Source organism: Haliotis rubra, unplaced genomic scaffold, assembly GCF_003918875.1.
Source record: "Haliotis rubra isolate DU_JTF1 unplaced genomic scaffold, ASM391887v1 Scf425, whole genome shotgun sequence".
Taxonomy (NCBI): domain Eukaryota; kingdom Metazoa; phylum Mollusca; class Gastropoda; order Lepetellida; family Haliotidae; genus Haliotis; species Haliotis rubra.
Genome location: NW_025767108.1, coordinates 794,788 through 818,792, shown reverse-complemented (window position 1 = coordinate 818,792; position 24,005 = coordinate 794,788). Strand labels below are relative to the sequence as shown.

Genomic DNA, 24,005 nt, shown 5'->3' with positions numbered 1-24,005 from the left:
GTGTCAGGTGGAGAACGAGTTACCTCCATATCCAGAGGGCCAAAGGAGTTATGGACCTCGACGGGGACCTCTGAAGGAGAGGTGGCCTTTGGTTTTGTGTTTGGCAGTTGCCAGAGCTGCTTTAGTTTCTCTGGCCTCTTTTTTCCCCTTTTTTGGCGCGAAGTTTCTGTTTCTGGTTTTAGCATTTGTTCTGGTGTTTGTGATTCAGAAGTTTTGGCTTTGGAGATGGAGTGGCTGAGATGGGTTGAGTTGGGTCGAGTTGAGTTGGCTGAGAAGACATGACCCATGTTAGGTCGGTCTGACATGAGATAGTTGCAGTAGTGATAGGAGGACGGGAGACAGCAGAAGTGTAGGTGATGCTTGAAGGGGCTGCAGTTAAACTTGCAACCCTTTTCTTAGCTTCATGAAAGGAGACATTTTTTGGTTATGGTCAATATATTTTATTCTAAAACTTCTACTATTCGTTGGTAAAATATGACGAAGCAGCTGTTATGTATGTGTGTGTGTATGTATGTATGTATGTATGTATGTGTGAGTATTCGTGTGTGTGTGTGTATGTGTGTGTGTGTGTATATATATGTAAGTAATCTTTGTTTCAGACTCGTTTTATCTGAATAGACAAAAAATGTAAAGTCCATATAACAATGATATCATCATGCAATGAAGGTAATTTTAACATATCAAGATCATACCTTTCGTGCTCTTCTGAATTCTTGATACATCAATTGGTCCTTGTGGTACATTGCGCCTGACAGTGAGAAAACCGTAGTGGTGACCATCAAATTTATTGCAGTTTGCTATACTCTTATGACACACTGACGACTCAATGTGAATGGAACAAGTATTACTTCTCACACAATCGAAACTGTTTCCCACAGAGAGCAGCTTGGAGCCGATAAGGCCAGGTGTTACCACAGAGTTGTCAAAAACCACTGTGTAGTTAATTCCTGCAGAGAGTGGAGTCACTGGATCTGTGAAGTAAATAAAAAAAATAAGGCAGAGTACTGCGGGTCAACTGATAATATATCCATTTAAATATTTAACGTTTTCTACATATACTAAAAATAACACACATCCAAGTTTCGACAGTTGCTAGATGTAACGTGAGTACACACTGAAAATAAAGAAACACGCAGGTTACCTTTGACATTTTCTTTCTGCGTTCAACTGAATGTGCACATTTAAATTAAATCAAATAACACAAACCTGAAACTCACTATGGTGCTAGTCTATTGCAACATATGTTATATTTGGGATTACACTTTTTAGTAAAGTACAAATTCTAGTACTTTATTTGGGTTGCGTTCCATACGGGATTCGAACCCACACCCTCAGAGTCAGGCACCAAATCGTCAGCACACAAAGTCAGCCACCTAACCCGCCCAGCCACTGCGACTTGCACAAAAATGGAAGTCGGGCAGCTGGTAGTCTGGACTGCGGACTTTGTGTACCCCTCTGATAAGTGTAAATTGGCACGGCTCCCACGGCCGAAAGCTATGATTACACAATACCATTTTATAAAGTAGACAAATGTAACATATGTTATATTTGGGATAACACATTCTTAGTAAAGTACAGATTCTTGTACTTTTGTTGGGTTGAGTCCCATTCGGGATTCGAACGCACACACTCAGAGTCTTAGACTACCAGCTGTCCGACTTCCATTTTTCCGGAAGTCGCGGTGTCTGAGCGGGTGAGACGGCTGATCTTGTGTGCTGACGATTAGATGTCTGACTCTGAGGATGTGGGTTCGAATCCCGAATGGGACTCAACGCAACAAACGTACAGGCTATATAGGCTATATATTCACCATACTAGGGACCATGGGGACCTATAGTACATTTACTACCTGCATGGACCCTAGCTGGATTTACACCATCCCTTCAGGTATTAGCAGTTTTAGAAAATCTAGCCATAAATTAAAACACCATATATCCTACGATTAAATATAGTAATGGGTATAAATTTACTTTGAATATTTTGGGACTTACGTACCCTCTCAGGAGAAAATAATTTTACAATACCACATGAGTGACCAACGCGACTCACACGGGTTCCGTCACGCGTTGCACACGCGTGTAAGGGGAATTAACTTTTAGGCAGTAGTGCATATGGCGGTGGTCTGTAAATAATCGAGTCTGGACCAGACAATCCAGTGATCAACAGCATGAGCATCGATCTGCGCAATTGGGAACCGATGACATGTGTCAACCAAGTCAGCGAGCCTGACGACCCGATCCCATTAGCCGCCTCTTACGACAGGCATGGGTTACTGAAGATATATCTATAGCAATTCCAATTTCTTTTCCTAATATAACGTTCCATTTCATACAGTGTTGATTACGATTTGTTTTTGCTTCCAATAAAGCCCTGTAATAAACTTGACAACCAGTTTTTTGTATTGTCAGAAGGTTGAGGATATATGGTTGCTTTGGGTTTAATTGTTTGTTGATGTTTTCTCAATTGATTTGTTTGCTTTTAAGGAAAGCTTTAACTGCACTAATGATTGCGCAATAATCTCGAATTTTTTTTTCTTAAATTATTTGTGGTTTCAAATTTTTCATGTGTCAGAAATTTGTCAGCGTCATCAACCTTTTTCATGCCAATGTTCCCATATGGGAACATGTCATAACAGGCTTTGTATTTTTTTTTGCGTAAAGATAAATTAATGCCTTTGGACTATATTATTAAGATAATTGTCAATGTTCTAACATTTTAAAATCATACTTTGAAATTTGTTTTGAAGAATTGACCAGGGTCCAAAAATGCCAATAAACGAGTTTTCAAACGAAATCATTCTACAAGAAATTCACAAATACAATTACATTCTTTTAAATATTTTTTCGCATGTCCTTACAAACAATTGATGTAGGTATAAAATGGCAAAAGAAATTTTATCATGATGCAGGAATTAAGGTCAAAAGTTTCAATTGAAGTTAAACTGTTCCCATATGGGAACATTGGCAGGATCATCGTTAAAATGAATATATTCACATAAACTGCATTAATAGATAAAAAACAACGAATTATCTGTTCAATTCTTAATTTCGAATGATATATATTCCTTCTTGATAAAACCAATGAATTTATTTATATCATTGAATTTTCTGTCCCTTTTGACAGCAATGTGATTGGCAAGATTCACGAAAAGCAGGATATATATGTGGAGCTTGGCTTTGAAATGTCTTGCTTGCATCCCAAGTATACTGTCATCAGCCTCCCCATTGTTCTCGGTGCCCTTGAATTGGTATCTCCTGGTCTCTTGGCGCAGATCAGGAGAGTGCCTAGGTTCTCAAACGGGAGCGGGGAGTCTACATGTTCTCCGGAAAGTTCTAGGTTCGACTAGGCGGCGTTTCCTGTGTTACGAGAGTGTGTTTTTTGTAATTTGTGATACCATTGATTGAGTGATAATTATCATGGGTCACAATGTTTAATGTTTTGAGTGTGGGTTGTGGGTCACATCTCGCATCATATATGTTTAATGGCAATAGTATTTTTAGCGGTATGCCTTTTTGATAGCGCTTCAGAGTTGCCTCCCTCGGCTGGTTGTTTATCGTGTTGACTTCGTGGAGTTTTCCACAGATTTCCATCAAGTTCTGAGAGGATAGTGCTGCTGCCTACCTTTACTAGAATGCTCGAGAACTGTGGAAGAGCTATATAAGACTGTTGTTGTGTTGTGCGACACGGAATCACACACGGACTTCACTGGAGTTGCTCAACATTCAATTTTGTCATTGCATAGAACCTTCATTCAGTATATCTGCTCTCACTGTAAATGTCAAGACTGGTGAGTTGATATCTCATATTTATGACCCAATATTTTAGATTTGTGACTCAATTGCATTGTACTTTATTGTCATTCATTGTAGCTTGGTCATTGCTTTTAAACCTTTTGTCACGGCAAGTATTAACCGTAACACCTGGGAGAAGTCCCATTTGCTGTCTGGGCTGCATGTAGAGGGGGCAAGGGCCCTGAGCTGATGATGAACCTTACCAGCCTGACTGTGCCAGGATCACCAGAACCCTCTTTGCTACATTCTATTCTTAATCTGAAAAACATAATAATAATACATTTCTATAGCGCCTAACTTCCTCCATCCATACAGTTTGCTCAGTGGTAATTTGTACAGGAAATATAATAAAGGTCATTCAGAATAGCATTAAGAAAGTCTTAATTGAGGTTTGTAAGAGACAGTCCTTATAGGAAGAGGTGGATCGTTCCACAGTAGAAGAGCTGAGGCAGAGAAAGCTCCATCACCCATTGACGATTTCATGACTGGTACTGACAGGCGAAGAAGGTCGACAGAACGGGTTGGTTGGTATATCCTCACAAGACTTCTGTAGAGGGACACGATGATTAATCACAGACACAGTTTTGGGCTAAAACAAGTATCTTGTACTGAATCATGAAATTCACGGGCAGACAGTGGAGGGCCTTCAGGGTAAGTGTTATATGATCAGTTTGTGGTGTGCGCGTTGCAACCCTTGCTGCTGCATTCTGGATTCGCTGTAATTTTGTGATCAGAGATAAAGGAATGTTGAAGAAAAGGGAGTTACAATAATCCAGTAGTGATGTGATGAGAGTCTGCATAAGAAGTTTTGTAGTTTCATGGTCAGGACGATGGCGGATTTTACTGATGTTGTGAATGTGGAAGAAGCAAGTTTTGCCTAAGTTCTTGACCTTTAAAGGGACATGCTGGATTGAAATATGATTCCAAGATTTCTTCAAGATGGAGTGATTCCGACATTGCTGTAGCCAATGTTAAGCGACAGACCTGCAGGCACTTTCAAAAACAAATAGTAGAAATTCTGTTTTACTGTCATTGAATTTGAGAAAATTAAGGGTCATCCAGGATATAATCCTTGCTCACACAGGCTTCAATTTTCAGATGGCTTTATTGATATGTAGATCTGATTGTTGTCAGCATAGAGATCAAACATCAAACTGCGTTTCCTGATGTTATCACCTATTGGAAGGACATATATGCTGAAAAGCAAAGGCCCCAGAACTGAACCCTGCGGAACACCAACATTAACGGCTGTTGGAGGTGAGGTAACCTCGCCAATCTTGACAACCTGTTCTGCCGGACAGATAGGACTTGATCCAAGAAAGAGCTTTTTCTGTAACACCGAGTCTTTCCTCCAAGTGAGAAAGCAGTATGCTGTGGTCTAGGGTGTCGAAGGCTGATGATAAATCCGGAAGGACCAGCAGGGTCACAGTCTGCATGTCCATTGCCCTCATGTCGTCGTTATGGACATGAACAAGCGCAGTCTCTGTGCTATGTTTTGATTTGTAAGCACTCTGGAAGGGTTCAAACAGGTTGTTATTGAGTAGGTGTTGTTCAAGCCTTGGTGAAACAATTTTTTTCCAGACAGTTTTAAATGAGAGACAGATTAGATACTGGCCCGTAGTCTTTTTTAACTCATCCGGATTTAAATTGGCCTTTTTAATGAGAGGAGTGCCTGTTTGGAAACTTTGGGAACTGTGGCATCCGTCAATGAACTGTTGACTGCATTCGATAATGGACTGATGAGAGAATCTAAGTTGCATACAAATGCTCGTTTGGCTGCTGCTGAAGCTTTATTGACATTATTCCTAGCAGTTTTGAAGAGCTGGCGATGAATTTTCAATTTTGAACGACGCCAATGTTTATCAGCTGCACTGCATATCTGTTTCTGCTTGCGGATGTCATCGTTATACCGGTCACAGTGAGTACGAATGACAACAGAACTATACTTCAGAGGAGTATGCGTATCCAATATTAAGAAAACACCAGTCTTATCATTAACTCAACAAGAATAAGAGAGTGACTGTAGCAGCCCAGAAGATTCAATGTTATTAGAAGACTGCCTAATGTTTATATTTTAAGTCTTCCCGTAGCTAATTTCTTTTCTCACCTGCTTAGGTTTAGTGAGTTTGAAAGAGCACTGAATAAGTGAATGATCAGATATATGTTTGTCACCAACATCAACGACATCCAGAATATCACAACTATGCTTTGTTAATGACTAGGTCTAGTATATGACCTAATCAATGAGTTTGACCAGTCACGTGCTGTAGGATATTGAAAGATGCTAGCATGTCACAGAAATATTTACCAAAGGAGTCAGACACAGAATCAACATGGATATTGAAATCCCCCATTAAACCAGATTTCCTGGTTCAAAAGTTTGACAAGGCTGGATTAGCATTCAGGAACACTTGTCACTTGGTCGCAGAAATTTTGCGAAGAAAACCCATTCCAGCTGCGTTAGTGGAGGCAGCAATCAATACCAATCAACGTTAGTGGAGGTAGGAATCAATACCAATCTACTGTAAACAAACATTTCATTACTTAGCTATTCCCAGAACATTCCTGCATTATCAATTTAGGTGTTAAGGAAAGTTTGTTCACTAAATTTCAAAGAAATAGAAGATGTGTTACAAAAAAATAGTGACTGTTTCATTTTTCACGATGATCCTGCCAATGTTCCCACATGGGACCATACGTGTGTCTATGGAACCGTTCTCGACATCACTATGAAATTTTGGACTGTTCTTAGTCACAACATTATGGGACTCTCCTGTAAATTCGATATGTTTCTGACAATGGGATCTAGTACCGGTATGATAAAGGTTAAGAAGGTCATTTACAAATAGTGTACCTTTTGTCCTTCCAATTTGTATAAAAATTGTTTTTCTATCGATTAAAATGTTTTGATTATACCAAATTACTTGGGAAGTAGTGTTAAGTTCCGAGTTTATTTCCTCATGTCCAGACAATAGGTCCCGCCAAGCATTCAGTAAGTCACTGTAGAATTTGTTGCGAACCAATTGAGTGAAAACGTTCCTTAGATTTGGATAATCATATTAAAAAAATGAGATAGTGACTTCTTACACACCCATGGGTGAGAAATCCATGCGAGAAAATTGGTATCAAACATATGTGTGAGATCGATTTCTAATCCCATGATTGGCTACTCCATGGTGATGACCTGGGGTCAGGTTATGACGGACTACTTTCCTGATTAAAATTCATTGATAAATTACTCGTGCTTCAATCGTACAGAAACATGTTACTCGTGCCAATAAAAAAAACCTTTACACCTACCTGTTATATCCGCGATTGCAACATAAACAGGTATTTATACAATGAAACACAATTAGAATATAACATGGCTATTATTAACACTTGGTCTGCTCTCTAAGTATCTAGTTGTGGATAAGTGATTTTTAGGGGGTTATTTTCAACTTTGTTGACATCCGCATTCCGTCTGACAGTTACGAGAATCCGACAGTCGATCCGGATTCATTCCGACGGAATATCCCTGGATCGTATGATTCAACTGTACAGGTTACAGGTACAGTCACAGTTACAGTTACAAGTCGCGAGTGATTTATCGTCAGTATGAAATATTACAGTTCACAGTTTATTTAATGCTTTGACAGTCGCTGATTGTCATCGCGATCCATAGTCATTCCGATTTGGTATGTTTACATTATCAAGTTACAGTCTCTGCTAAGGGTTTTCTTCCACAGGGGATGATTGGAATCGTCTAAAGCCAAAACATATATACTTCACTGTAAATTATTAGGATTTGGTTTCATTCTTACTTTGTATCACATTTTGACAGCTGTCGGAGGTGTGGCCTCCTTGGTATTCATTCCGGGTCACCCGACTTCCGGAATGTATTGTTTACATTTGCTGGATCGAAGTCCGGTCACAGGCCATCGTGTCTTTGCGAGGATTAAAGATGTTTAAAAATATATATTGCATTGGACAAGACCCCCGACTCGAAATGCTTCACAGTACAATTTACATTATGACAAGTCCGGACACATCGGTGTACCCTACCCGCTTGCTTTGCCGATCGCTACGCTACCATCGCATGCAATCGATTTAAACTTAATGTGAACATAATTATGGAGGATTGGCCTATCGATGACCACTCATGAAACCTACCAATTCTTTATTGTTATTTCTGCAAGTCGATTGAAACCCGATTTTGACCCTCAACTAAACGATCTTGACACAAATGGATGACGATATGTCCGCACAAAACGGGTGTGTGGTCGAAGCAAATCCCCTGATTGGTTGACATAAGGGCTTGTCAACAGCTGCTTTAGCTGCAGCATCGGCCTTTGTGTTACCTGCTATGCCAACGTGACCCGGTAATGAACAGAGGACGATGCCAGGTTGACCAGTAGAAAGATCGTTGTAAAGTTCTAAAATGTCTTGGATGACAGGGTGACTTGGAGTAACATTTTGAAGTGCTTGAAGGCAAGACAATGAATCTGTTATTTTACTCAGTAATGCTCAGCATGTTCAACCAGCCATATATGAGCGTCTTGTCCGATTGCCTAGTGGTTAACGCACTAGACTTGAAATCCAAAATGCTAGGGATCAAATCCAGCATAATTTGCAAAACTTTTCCAAATTTAATCAGTTTGTATACTGAACATCATTGAAAACGCACCACTTATAAAAGTTGAGATTATTAAAAGCACGTGTAAGGAATTGATATTTTTGGAGTGGATAATAACAGATGGACGACTGACTAAAACAGCAACACAGAAAAGACGCTCATTCATTGAAATGTTCCACAGTCAGAAAGGATCAAACACACGTGGGGTCAAATGGAAAAGTCAATATCGCGTGTGACCGCCATTTGCATTGACACATGCATTTCAACGTCTCCTCATTGAGTCAATAAGCGTCCGAATAGAGTTATTGAGGATGGCATTCCACTTCTGCAGTAATGCAGCCTCAAGTTCCCGGGTGTTTCGCATTTGTTGTCGCCGCTAAAGACTTTGACCAATTTCGTCCCATAAGTGCCCCATGGGGGATACATCTGGCGACTGTGCTGGCCAGTGAATAACCTGATGTGTTGCTGGGCCAGATACTGCATGGAAAGTCTTGTTGTGTGCGCCCGTGCGTTGTCCTGTTGAAAAGTATTGACATCTTGGTGGTGATTGAAGAAAGATACGATGTGATTCTGAAGAATCTGCACACGGTAATAAAGGGCATTAACTCTCCCTTGACAGACATGAAGGCAGTCCTGTGATTGTAATTTATTCCACCCCAGACCATGACCCTCCCACCACCATAAGGTCTGTCTGAACCAGATTATAGATATCCACTTGTTTGTTATAAACTGATGTACTCTCTTGATAATGTTGGTAGACAAACATGGCTTGGATTTGTTAGAAACATTTTGTTTGAGTATGGTTTTGGTTTTGCTTGGCTAAATCAAGGTTTTGGAAATGCGCATATGTTTTCAAATTCTTTTGTACAAATGTTAATTTTAATTTTATTATTGTTTTTTTAAAAGAGATTCATGTTTTTGATGAATTCTGATTAATTTGTTTTGTAAATAGCTATATTTAAAGATTGGTAGTGTAGATTAGTAGCTTAGATTGTTAGTGGCTGCTTAAGCAATAAATACACACTTCTTTTAGTAAACCTACACCTAGTGCCATGGACAAATACCTTGAGAGTTAAGGGACCACATAGTTTCTTAATTGAACTCCTTTTGGTTTTGTATATAGCCATTGCAAGTATACTACCATGGACAAAGTCAAACGTATTGCCACGGAAAAATAAATACACATTTCAGCATCCTAAAACTGCACAGGGCTCAAGTTCGGATGGACATACTTGTTCTATCTTTCTATTTATCTATGGAAAATCTTATATAGCGCTCTATCCAGAAATAAACTGCTCTGCAGCGCTTGAGACTCTGATGGAAGGTTAGTTGTTGTATGCTTCACGGAAGTAATGAGTCTTTAGCTGTGATTTGAATTCGTCCAGGTCGTGGTTAGATCTCAGGTGTTGTGGGAGTTGATTCCACAAGTTTGGTCCGGCAATTTGAAAACAACGGCTGGTGATGCGACAGGATTTTAGTGCAGGTGGCTGAAGGAGAAACTGGTGAGAGGATCGAAGAGATCTGACAGGTTGATATCTGGTTATCATGCTGGAGAGATACTGAGGGGCTTGATTGTGGAGACACTTGAAGACAAGAAGGACAACTTTGTATTTGATCCGCTGTGGCACTGGCACCCAGTGAAGATGTTGGAGAATTGGTGTGATGTGATGAGCTGCTGAGTTTTGTACAACTTGTAACTTCCTGATCAGACATGATGGCAAACCTTGCAGGAGTGAGTTACAGTAGTCAATGCGTGACAACACACAGGCATGGACCAAGGAGATGGCGGTTCTTTTGTTCATGTACTTTCGTACCAAGGCAATTTTGCGGATATGAAAATAAGATTTCCTGCATACATAATTTATGTGAGACTCAAGTGTCATGTTTCCATCGAAAATGACACCGAGATTTCGGGCCTGTTGGCTTGGGTTGATCTTATGGTTTCCGATGTGGAAATCTGGCAATACAATGTCATGACACGTTTTGGGCATTATGATAAGAAACTCGGTTTTGTCTCCGTTCAGCTTTAGATAATGGGATGTCATCCATTCTTTTATCTCGTCAATGCATGTTTCCAGCACTGCGAAGGTGACAGACGTGGATGCTTTCACCGACGGTTTGAATGCCATGTATAGCTGAGTGTCGTCTGCGTATAGATGGAACGAGAGTCCATGTGATAGTGCGATGTCACCGAGTGGTGAAGTGTAGATGGTGAACAGAATGGGCCCCAACACTGAGCCTTGCGGCACACCATACAGCAAATCTGATGACTCGGATGAATGACCATCAATGAAACACGTTGTCAAACCAACCCAGAGCTTGTCCAGTGATCCCTATTCTGGTTTGCAAGATGTCAAGCAACATGTGATGATCAATGGTGTCAAATGCAGCTGACTGGTCTACAAAAACAAGAACGACTGCTCCGGTCAAACCAACTGCTTCCAGGATGTCGCTTTGCACTTTGAGAAGGGCGGTTTCAGTACTGTGATATTCATGGTATGCTTCATCCTGGGATGTATAGTTGTCCAGAACTGTGGGTGAGCTGAGAGATGTTCGGATTTTCAGGATCTTATTCGTAAAAAAGTTTGAGAATTGGGCACACAGATTTGCTAGAGATGAGTGTGATGGAAGGGATTTAGTCTTTTGCTTGTAGAGTAGTCTGTTTGCTACCTTGAACACAGCTTTCTGCCCAGATACATTTTCCAATACACTATTGAAATATTCACGTTTAGAGAATTCCACTAAGGCTGTGACATGAAGTCTATAGGAGTTGTGACTATCTTTATCTACAGCAAGACCTGTCTTCTGCATCCTTTTCTCCAACTGACGACGTTTACGTTTTGCTTTTCTAATGTCATCATTGTACCACACTTCGTTGTTGTGGACAGTTATGGTGTATGTTTTCTCAGGGGCATGTATTTCAACTGCAGCTTGTGCTAAACATCAACAGATTCTGAAGACGATGAATTGCTCAGCTTTGAGTTGATTGAAGAAAAGTGTGAACTGAAATACTCGATATCAATATCTTTCCATTGTCTATAAGTAATTGTTTTAGGTTCAACGTTTAGGTGAAGGAGATGTTGCAAAGTACAGCAAAGTGATCAGATTGTGCAGAATGATCAAATTTGATCCTATTCACGTTCAGCTCGTCATGTCTGGTGATAACTAAGTCCAGAGTATGGTCGCCTGAGTGGGTTGGGTCTGTGATGTGTTGGAGCAGGTTGTGGGTGTCTATAAGCTCTAGGCAATTTGCAGCATCCTTGTTCTGAGCATTTTCAACGTGGTAGTTAAAATCTCCACAGATCACAAGTTTTCCACTTAAGGTTGTCAGAAAATTCAGAAGTTCAGAGAATTCATCAAAGAAGATGTTGGTTCTTTTTGGTGGTCTGTAAATTGTGAGCAAATTTAAGACTTCCGCATTTAACTTCATCTGTAATCCGATGATTTCATAGGTAGTATTTGAGTTGAGTAACAATAAGATTCGAACATGTGAAGCTGTTTCGATAAACAACTGCTGTTCCTCCTTCCTTTTTTCCTTTCCGTGCGATTTGTGCCAATTTGTAACCATTTGGTGTCAGTACCTGTTGTCGACTATATATACAATAAAGAGACATCTGTACCTTCAAACATGTGAGAACAGCTTCTTCATATTTATAGGGGATAGTTCTCTTTCACATAAATCATAACTTTGAAGAGACAAAAATAGGAACTCTATTGCATGTTCCTGAAGTTGTGTTTATTTTACCCGTGAAAATAGAACATGTATGCTCTGAAGTCTTTTTTCTATGGTTTTATTCAAATGATATGGCTTTTCCAGCCCACATATTAGTAGTTTCTCGTGTTCTTTTTGGAAATATTCATATAGAAGTACATTTGGTTCTCAATATGAGATTTTAAAAATATTCTCTGAAAATTTTAACTTTTCAGTTTTTCACCCCATAACAGGATTTAGCATAAATTTATTTGACTTTTCTAACCCATGTATTAGTACTGACTTGGACTTGGACGTGTATGATGTATCAACAAATGTTAATGATGCTTGTTCATTATTTCATAACAAATTTACTCAACATGTGAAAACGTGCATTCCTTAAAAGATAATAAATATTCGTCCAAATGACAACCCAGTTAGATAAAATAATAATTTCTGGGAAGGAAATATCTGATGTCATAAAATGTCTGCAGCTAAACAAAGAAAAAACACTAGAAAACCCATTTCCATGTTAACAAACTATCATGTAAGTACCGGTTAGGCTTTCATGCAAGTCATTCAATTGTCCACCAATCCATTGAACTTTATCATAACATTTGTACATCATTCGACAGTGAAGAAAAGTATGATATTTTGCGATGTATCCAAAGCTTTTGATCGTGTGTGGCACAAAGAACGGGTTTATACGTAAATTAGAGATGTATGGCATTAGAGGCCGGCTTTACAGTGGATATCGAGCTACATAAGTGATGTTTGTAAATGGAACTATATCCAAACCCAGATATTTAACAGCTGGTGTCCCCCAGGGATCATCAGGGATCATCGAAATGTACCAAAGACATCAAAATTTCTCTTAATGCCATTCTAGACATTTTATATAGCTAGAGCAAAGACTGGTTGGTCTTATATAATCCTGAAAAACCCCAGAAGCAGTGTTGTTTTAATGATTGATGAAACTGAAGAATTGAATATATATTTTTGACGGAAAGTAAATCATTTCGGTAATCAATCGTACACATCTCGAAATAACATTTATAGCAAGCGGCAAATGGTCTTGTCACACTAATCAAATTATCAAGTCATGCTCCAAGATGATATCATCAATGAGAAACTTGAAATATTTACTGAACAGAAAATGCAATCAACAGTATTTATAAGATATTTATTAGACCACACTTTGGATAAGCTTTTAACTATGGGATGGTTGTACTGTACAACAGAAGAAAACTTTCGAGAAATTGTAGTTGCCAGAATAGTTACGGGTCTTCCTAGATATACCTCACGGCAAATTATATATTATAAGACAGCATGGGAGAGACTAGATGAACTAAGAAAAATACGAAAGCTTTGTCTATTTTATATAATTAAAATAATTTAGCTCCTGTGTACTTAAAAGATATAACTCTAGATAATGTGGGATCAAGATCCAATTATAACCTTCTGAATGCTAATAATATTATCATACTTCCTGCAAGGTTAAGACTTTCGTATGATTCCTGTTTATATCAACTATAGGATTATGGAATAATATTTCTGATACCTAAAGAACTCAGCCTTCATTTCAAGGTTTCAAATCATGCTTAAAGTGTGAGAAACCTATAGCTCAATCACATTACTCGTTTGGAATAAGAAAATGTAATATTATAAACACAAAGTGGAGATAAATGACTAGCACGAAAATATGCAAACCATAGCATTTTAAATGTTACTTGGAGCAAGCTCTTTGCGTGTGGATTCCAGTATGCTAGGGCATGATCGTTTGTTTGAAATAAAAATAGAAAATTGCCCTTGGAGACATCCAAGCTAAAATATCATACTGGACAGTTTCCAAACGTGTGGAATTTTTACAACCGTGCCTGTAAATCTTTTTCCAATCTTTCTTTTTGACAAATTCGTTCTTTCAGTTCGTGAATGTACCTTGCTAAATAAACTGAATCTGTCTGTGAAAGATTACTTGTGAAACGTATTAAATTAAATGTTAATGTTTATGGTGAATGTAGTCGCCTTTGTGTATGTATATCTGCATAAAATGATAAAATACCGGCCAGAAATATGATATAATATGATGCTTTTGTCTGAAAAACATTGTGCCAAATTGGGCGTACAATGTTAAATGTCAACTGTGTAAATGTGGGTATGGTTATATTTGGGATAAACACTTTGTTTTCATGAAATCGTGTCGCAAAGGAGACGGAAAATTTGTTATATGTACTCGCAGACATGGAGATGTATTGTAGATGTTTCTGGCAAATATTTAGAAAAACTTGTAAATTTAACCATCCACCAATCAATCCACCATCCATCACTGGTCAATGAGAAACATTCTACAGTTGCGAAGTAGGCAGGTAGATGTGGTCAACTGGTCCCCGCTAATCGGGCAGATAAATGAAAATGCCAAAATCCCTTGGCCAACGAGACACGGGTTATTCAGAAATATATCAAACACCTGACAAATTATGTTCTGGTCAAGAGAACAACAACGTTCAACCATGACATTATATCCCCATGTGAGATTTATGTCAATAGAATCACAAGTTCGATCGTGATAATTATACTTATGTCCTTACTCAGATTTGTAACCGGCAGGGGATACCCAAAGTGACTCGTGAGAGCATTGAAATAACAAATATGATATTGACCAATCACTTACCAGTTGCAGGGTGGCTCGAGACAGAGGACCAGCAAAGACTGACTCTGGTTATGTAAGTTCTGTTTTACCCTGCATTTGAGACGAGTTGTCTACAAGGGGACGGTGTTATGTTGTTCATGCAAAGAAATTCACGTAGCTTACCAAGTGTCATGCATGTTAATAAGAAATTAATCCTTGATGTATGGAGACGTCTGCACTGCCATGAATTTTGTATCATGGGCCTGGGGCCTTACAGCTATATATACATATACTAGGCAGCAAAAGAAACGTCAGTTTGGAATTTTCCTTCACAGAAACGGATAACTGTAAACTCATTTAATGTTTTGATTGTATATTTATGACAATATCTCCAACTTTACCTGAGCAAAGACATTCCTTCCCAAACTCAGAATGTAACCCAGGAAATGGTCTAAAAAACGCAACCTGATCTCGGAGATGGTATGGTGTTCTCCATGTTGTCTCCAACTCATGCTGCACGTGCCGTTAACAAGGACCAGTCCTATAAAATGCATCCCCAAACCTGGTTGAAACATTCACTTTACAACGTCAGCAGGATGCCGCGACCTACGACAGCTCAGATGAACCCGGCGCCAGGAAGACTTGAAGCTGGCCACACTGCACAGGCCGTTGCCAATCACTTCCAGGTCAACGTTCGGACCATCTTCAGGCTGCAGCAACGTTTCCGGGCCACCAACACCACAAATGATCGGCCCCGTACTGGCAGACCAAGGGTGACCACAAGACAACAAGACCGCCATGTTGTGCGAAAGCATGTACAGAATCCTTTCATGCAGGCATCCGAAACAGCACGCCAGACAGTGGGAACACACGGAACACCAATCAGTACTGATACAGTACACCGACGTCTTAACAGCGGGAACCTCCATTGCCGTAGACCTTACCGTGGACCTATCCTCACCCCTCGTCATCAGCATGAACGTCTACAGTTTGCCCTACAACTCCAAAACTGGCGATACAGGCAATGGAGAACTGTTCTATTCACAGATGAGAGTCGGTACTGCGTATCAAGTGCAGATGGCAGAACAAGAATATGGCGACGACGTGGCCAGCGTTATTTAGACCAATATGTTATGGACAGAGACATATGGAGGTGCAAGCATCATGGTATGGGGTGGAATAGGCCTGAACCAGAGAATGGGTCCTGTGGTGTTCCAGAACCTTGGTCCAGGGAGAGGAGGCGGCATCACAGCAGTGCGCTACATCGACCAAGCTCTGAGACCCCCACGTCATATCACATTTCGCACGTCACCGGAACAACATTTTCCAGCATGATAACGACCGGGTCCATACTGCCAGAGCTACACGGGACTTCCTACAGCAGAACGGTATCAACATTATGCACTGGCCAGCCCTTAGTCCTGATTTAAACCCAACTGAACATCTTTGGGATGAAATTCAGAGGAGACTGAATAATGTCATACCAAAGCCGAACACAGCCGAATTATTGCGCCAGGCCTTTTTCAGAGTGTGGTTCCAGGTTCCAATGGCCTTTATCAATCGATTGGTGCACTGCATGCATAGACGCTGTGCTGCATTTATTGCCGCTCGTGGTGGTCACACTAGATACTGAAGTCAAGGGTCTGAATGGACTGCAAACGTTCACGTAATGTCTTGAAATTGTGCCGGGTTATTGTGTCAGAATATTGTATACAAAAAATGTTTTTGATCCGCTTATTATGTCCATTTCTGTAATGATTTGATTACAGTGCCTATCTAATTTGGAATTCGTACTGACGTTGTTTTTGCTGCTGAGTATATAATGAGAAAAACGTATACGTCAATAGCACAGCACCTAAAGTAAATAAGTTAACACTGAAAAAACCCACCTGTACATGAGACAGTTTGTCTTGTTGGTGTCCATATGCCATATCCACAGGTGTATAAAAATGGCTTCTCTGGAAACACCAAGCCATGCTTGCATTTGACTTGACATGTTATCGACTTGGTTTGTATGTCACACGTCTTAATTATGCCTTTCCCAGCCACTAGATCCTCCTTATTACATTCTGGAAGTATAATTAAAATTATATCCATACAACTGTATACTCAGCGCAGTTTGTATGTATTTCAACGGATGTATTTCTTGAAATTAGTCGATTCATGAATGATTGAGAGTAGTTAGCTCACATGTCCAACATGGCAGCCATCATATGCGCAGCAATCGCTACATAATGAGTAATAATGGCATGCACAGTTTTCCTGCCAATCTGGCAACAGTTAAGTTGGAATTCAAGGAGAATGTTCATTCATCATTCCATGCATTGCTTCCTGTATATTGGCCTTGTTGAGTTGCTGAAAATTTGAAATTTACAACCCCTTAACACTAATGATGTTATTGGCAGGATAACAATTAAGTTTCGTTTAAATATATGTTCTTCCCACGATCCTTGTGGTAGAGTTACGTATTAACTTTAAGAATGCTTTAGCCGGAGTTGTGTTTACTTTCGGTGCTCAGGTAAGCTTTAACAGGTGATGGTATTCTCAAACTGAATCTTCTTCTGATCTCCAGATCGTCCTCAGAAAACAAACTCCTTCTGCGCTGAACATATATACTAGACCGCAAAAAGAAACGTCACCTTTCAAAACGAAATACAAAATTTTGTTCTTTCAAGGTGGTGTTATTATTAAGATCGTACCGTTTTGTTAACATTTTATTCAATCCAAATTGACATCATTGTTTTTTTCTGATGAAAAAGCACCTAAAGAGGCAGACGCGGTTGAGGTTCCATATGACATTCGTGAAAATGAAAATACGCTTGCATATCATGACAACCCTACCAATGAAAGCGAGTCCCAAACTCGCCTTAAATCTTTCTTGTTTTGACACAATTGCCATGCTACGACTTACGACAAATCAGAGGAACCAAGCCTTGGGACGATTGCAAGTTGGCCAGACTGCACAGAGGGTAGCCAATCATTGTAATGTTCATGTTAGGACATTCTACCGATTCCAGAAGTGGTATCAGGCCACTAACAGCATCCAAGATCTCCAGTAACATCACAACGTCAAGACCAACAGATGATGTGCAACCATCCGCAGCATCGCTTCACCAGAGCGACGGAAACAGCGGGCCAGACCACTGGGACTCACAACAGACCCACAACACTGAGTGCCGATACAGTGTGGAAGAAACCTCTGCTGTCACTGACCATATCGTGATCCTGTCCTCACCGCTCGTCACCGCCAAAACCTACTGCGATGGGCACTCAGCACCGATAATGGCGTTATCGACAATGGAAAACTGTGCTTTTTCTGATGAGTGAGTGAGAGTATGACGAAGGTGTGCGGAACGGTTTTCATATGTGTGTATCGTTGAAAGAGACTCATGGGATGGTCCAAGCACCATCGTGCGGGGTGCAATCAGTCTGAACCTGGTGTTCCAGAATCTCGGTCCAGGACGAGGAAATGGCGTGACAGCTGCTCACTATATTGACCAAGACATAACACCCACGTTGTACCACATTTTGGACGTCACAGAATGTGTCCTAAGACAACAGGGCATCCAAATCCTACAAGGGCCTTCACTCAGTCTGGAGTCCGGATTTAAGTCCAGTAGAACACCCTTGGGACGAGATTCAAAGAAGACTGAATGACCTCCAACCAAGGCCGACAGCTGCGGCTGGACTCGATCAGGCATTCCGCAGAGTATGGACCCAAGTGACTACGGCCTTCATCAACCGGCTAATTCATTCCATGCACAAACGATGCAACGCCGTCATCGACGCCCATTGATGCCACACACCATACTGACTTTGAGTTATCTTAATGGTACCATTTTTGGTGAATTTGTTTGTGTGTGTTCTAAATGTGATTCCCGAAAATGTGTTAACCATAATTTTTATCCAGGATTATCCCATCCTCGATTTTCTCCAGGGTATACGTTCCGATAAATCTTCACTATACCCTGGATGCATATACGGCTCGAGCCGATGACCTTATTATCTCCCTTGGTTGGCTTTTTTATCCAATCAGATGTCTACGCTGGGAGTTTGACCGTACCAACCACAGCAATACCAAGGTTGCGTTAGATTTCAGCCCAGGGAGTGAGTCACCGTCTACGCGCTCCGGTATTCCGACTGATCAGCATCGTCGGTCGCTACGCCAGTGGTGTCAAGGATACGACATATAACCACAACAGAGATGGAAACGTGTCTGTTTAGGTGACGTGTCTCCTTTTTTCCGCTTCTACGTACAGATGGAAGTCGTCGTGGGGAACATTATGCTCGAAACAGGGTTGTTGGTATAATGAACGTCCATGACAATTTACGGCACAATGTTACACAGACGACATTCTTCGGCCACACATTCTTCCTTCATATAAAGCAGAATGCAAACGTAATGTTTCAACACAACAACGCCCAAACTCACACGATAGACTGGCAACGGCTTTTGTTTTAGCCACCACTACAGTCCGTTTGAGTCAGAAACGGACCGATAAATTGTAAATTTTATCATTGTACAAAATTGCCACATAAATATAAATAGTACACGTTTATCATTTACTAATACCCAACAGCTTTCTTATATTTGAAAATTTTCCGGACTCCACAAAAAAAATTGTTTAAGAAACTATCATCATTGAAAACGCAAAAGTTGTTATCTGTCGCGGCGGGGTGAAACCGCAGAAACGGAACAGCCAGTCATGGGGGGCATCTCAAAATCTATTCCGGGAGACCTGTCGGTTCCTCGTCCGTCGTAGTGTCATAGTCACGACTTAAAGAGATGACAAGTGGTGCCACAGTTGCCTGTTGTAAGCCATTCCGAGACCAGTAACCTTGTTCAATGACGTTAGCTACCTTGTTGACACAGTTGTGCCAAGTTTCAGTCGTGATTTTGTTAAGGGATTCCTTAACCAAAACCTCTACGTCACGTAATCTAAAAGTTGTGTTTGATCTGGCAACGTCTCCTTTGACAATACCCCATATCATTTCAATGGGTTTAAGGTCACAGTGATAGGGTGAAAGTCGCAGAATATCGTGACCCTTACTTTTTATGTAACTGTCAACTTTGTAGAAAGGTTCACCTTTGTGGGGTTTTATGATCGCATATAGCTGAGGCTTCGTTGCCTTTGAAGGCCGTGCGATCAGAAATGTGTCGGGGCTTTACTGTCGGGGTCCTGTACGCTGTGGTATGGGGCATTGTCCATTACGATAAAAGACTTCTCTGGTAGAGCTGGTACCCAATCGAGGAAAAACCGCACCATTCATCTCGGAATGGTAGTCTCTGTTATCTGTGGACTTTGGCCTGAATACCAAGTCACAGCCTTGGAGAAAGCCTTTGCTGGATCAACCAGCATGGAGAATGATTAGTCTCTCTCCTTTCCCTAGAGGCAGCTTTCTACGTGACCCCTTATCACCCCCATCGGGTACCCACTGACTGCTGGCAGTGTGCGAGGCATTGACCCAGGTCTCGTCCAAGTACACTGGCTCGAACCCTTCCTCACGCTACTTCTTTATAACCCTGAGAAAAGTATTTCTCAAGCAAACGATATCAGGGCGTTCAGAGTACTGACCTATTCTCCCCCGAAATTTTCTTATAATGATACCCGAAAGAGTGTAAGAGTCGCCAGAGTGTGTACTTTGATACTCTGAGGTTGTGTTCTTGCTTCAAACGCTTTTTTAAAATTTTCAGCGACATGTATTTGTTTTCAGAATAGAGCTTGTTGATAGACTGCCTTACAAGGTTCTTTTGAAAGTTGTCCAAACGTTTTAAGTTGTGTGATTTTGACACGACCCCTATCTGCTTCGCATCACCCTCACAATGTTTGTGTTCCAGAACATTTGTCAGTACCCTTGCTGATATTCCTAAAGCTTTTGCTGCCCGCTTACGGAATTTATTAATGGCATTAAATGGTTTGCCCCTTTCGGCTTCAGCACGGAAAAAATCGTACATTTTAATCATCAACTGTTTCACGTCAGCATTCAACTTCAATTTTCATCAGGCATGTGTATCCCGTGCACGACGAGATAGTGGCTGTTACGTTTCAATGATGATAGTTTCTTAAACAACTTTTTTTGTGGAGTCCGGACAATTTTCAAATATAAGAAAGCTGTTGGGTATTAGTAAATGATAAACATGTGTACTATTTATATATATGTGGTAATTTTGTACAATGATAAAATTTACAATTCATCGGTCCGTTTCTGACTCAAACGGACTGTACATCCTAGTACTGCCATGGTCTCCAGATGTGAACCCTAACGAACATTTATAAGATGCCTGTGATCACGTCAGCAACAACCACAAGACCTCCAATAGTTGTCACAAGCACTGCAGGAAGAGAAGGTAAACATTCCCCAGGCCTCAATTCGTACTCTGATTGTTACCAAGGGGCGATGATGCCAGGCATGGACTCGATACACGATACTGAGAACAGATAATCTTCACCTTGAAATGTGAATGTTTCATGTGTGCCATGGTGAACCTCGGCAAGTCAAAATAATATCTTGTGCTACATTTGAGCAACTGATTATCATCTGATGATTATTTTTATAATACATAAAGTAAATAATATTGAAATCTTTGCTGTTGCTTGTGTGTGCAATGGAAACTATTATTGCTGAAATACGATTATCAACACCCTAACTTCAAACAACTACTGCTTCCTGTACCATGTACATCCCTCAATAACGAGTGAGTGAGTGAGTTTAGGTCATGTCGGCAATATTTCAGCCATATCGTGACGACGACAGAAATTCATAAATTAAGAATAAATCTTAGAATACTTTATAAAAAGCTGTCATCGAAGGACAATTAGTAAAATATCACATATACTATTTAAACTAGTATGAGAAAATTAAAATATGAAGCTTTTCATTGACAAACACAATATAAAAGAGGGCTGGATATCGCCATCAAATAAAGTTAGGTCACCGTGTTAGGGACCGTGGCCCTCAATAACGATCGATCAAGAAGTATAGTGACCTGAAAGACTAAATACGCGTGATCCCCTTCACAAACTGATACGTAAAGCATAAATATTTAGTAGAACGTAAAGCGCGTTTCTTTAAAATAGAGCAAGGCAACACAACGGGGCAAATACATTGGATGAACGTTTAAGAACTTGAAGACATTGGACGTCTACCGCATTGGAATAACTGTTTCTACTAGTATGTATGTTCGATCACAACTGATATCCATTTCACGAGAATGCTTCCTTTGATATATCGGGAATAGTCGGCAGACAGAATTTGCAGATTTGTATGTAGTCCATTGTCAGATATTTTATCAACTTACTCATTATTGCATGTCCGTAAACATTAACATAACATTCTGGATTTATTTGTACGTATACAAACTGTGGTTATTGTGAAGCATGCAACTAAATGGTAATTGAGAATTGTGTATATAGTATGATAAATACATATTTTACCTGGGCATGTCTGTTTCTCACAATAGATTGTATGCTGCTTGTTACCAGGACATGTCTTCCCATGTCTATCTGGTGGCGGATTAGTGCAGAAACGATGTCTTTTCCTTGTTCCATTTCCACAGGTTACTGAGCACTCACTCCATTCCATCCACTTACTCCACCCACCATCAGCTGTAGAACAGTACAAAGGCTAGAACTTCAAGGGTAATTCACGTGTATAGTTTACAGGCAGATTATGATAGAATTCAACCGAAATTGTCCATGTACATGTCCATTCATCATCTTTCTCTCACTCTTAGTTATATTAACCAAATAGAAGAATTTGATTGACATCATGTGACAGCTTATAAGAAGTAGTGATTATTTACCTCTATATGCTTTGATGAATATCTAACTATTCGCTGTTTCAAATGTTAGTCCATGTCTCACCTAAGTGTAGGAACACTCATCGCGTTTGTTGTAAATGTGGTGGGAGGACAAATGTGAGGAGTGTAATGGACGTTCTCTTAAATGTAACAACTGAAGTATAAAGGTTGTCGTAAACACAAGGAAATCGTCCAGATCCAGAGGTTTAATCATTTTCTTATTCTCAAGCTGCCCAAGGCTCAGTCCTTATGGTAGCTCTGATGATCTTGCAGTGGCTTGTAAGATGATTAAATTTATAGTTTTTGACAACAGTCTTGGCCCAATGCTAAATGTCATATGTCATCAAATGGGGTGAGTGAGTGAGTTAAGATTTACAGTCACATCGGCAATATTTCAGCCATATCGTAGCTAAAACAAGTTTTGAATTCACCATAAATATACTGAGTCAAAAAAAACCTTCACATTCTTTCTTCAGGGCACTATAAAAGAACAAGAGATGGTAAGATGGTTAAATTGTTATTATTTCATTTCTGAGATCTGTGTGATGTACTCGATACACTGACAGTGCCATAATCAGTTCCATTAGGCTACATCGCCGTTCCAAAACATGGGTATACAGAATGTTAAGTCACAAGGATAAAAATATGAAATTTCTCAGTTCAATATCGTGTGTGGTCGCACCCCCTCCCCGCATTCACCACTGCCAAACACCGTCTCTTCATCGACTGCCTGATGCTTGTTAACACAAGCAAGGCAGCGCCAAGTTCCTGCAAATTCTGAGGTTGGTTCCTAAGACCACGAAGCCTTCTCCCAAGTGCATCCCAAACGTGCTCTATTGGATTAAGGTCAGGGGACCTCGATGGCCAGTCCATGACGTTGATTCCAGCGTTTTGAAGGAAATTTCGTGTCAACATCGCGGCCGAGCATTATCATGCTGGAACTGCAGGCCTGGGCCATGAGCCGCCATGAAAGGAACGAGTTCAGGGGTGAGCACCTGGTCGCGGTAAGCAGCAGCTGTGAGATTTCCACGGATGACCGACCAGAAGTCGGGAACGGTTGTTCCCACAGAAAGCACCCCACACCATGCAACGTCCGTCTGTCGACTTCCTGTACACAACATTGGGCATACCGTTCACGACGTCGTCTCCAGACTCTATGTCTGCCGTCCGCGAATCTGAGGGTAAACCTGGATTCATCGCTAAAGACGACTTAATTCCAGTCTCTCTGGGTCCATCGGAGGTGACGTTGGGCCCACAGCAGACGTTGACGTTGATGAAACGGCGTCAATATTGGCCCATGATATGGACGTCGAGAATGGAGATTGGCAGCCCGCAACCGATTTCGAATGGTCTGTGAGGACAGTCGACCTCTCAACATCTCAGCCCTGATTCGTGTAGCCGGCAGAAATCTGCCACGTAGGTGACGTAGGACGATTTGACGGTCTTCTGCTCGTGACGTCACACGTGGACGACCCGAC

General features: G+C 40.6%; 1 protein-coding gene across 1 annotated transcript in view; it reads right to left on the bottom strand.

Moving 5' to 3' along the window:
• The window catches only part of LOC124288796, a 318,833-nt gene that overhangs the window by 94,814 nt on the left and 200,014 nt on the right, over window positions 1-24,005 (bottom strand). Inside the window, exons 19-21 of the mRNA XM_046725327.1 lie at window positions 22,163-22,333; window positions 16,616-16,795; window positions 693-971 (exon numbers count right to left, since the gene is read on the bottom strand). Of these exons, the coding sequence (XP_046581283.1) occupies window positions 693-971; window positions 16,616-16,795; window positions 22,163-22,333 (630 nt within the window). The remainder of the gene's footprint in view (window positions 1-692; window positions 972-16,615; window positions 16,796-22,162; window positions 22,334-24,005) is intronic.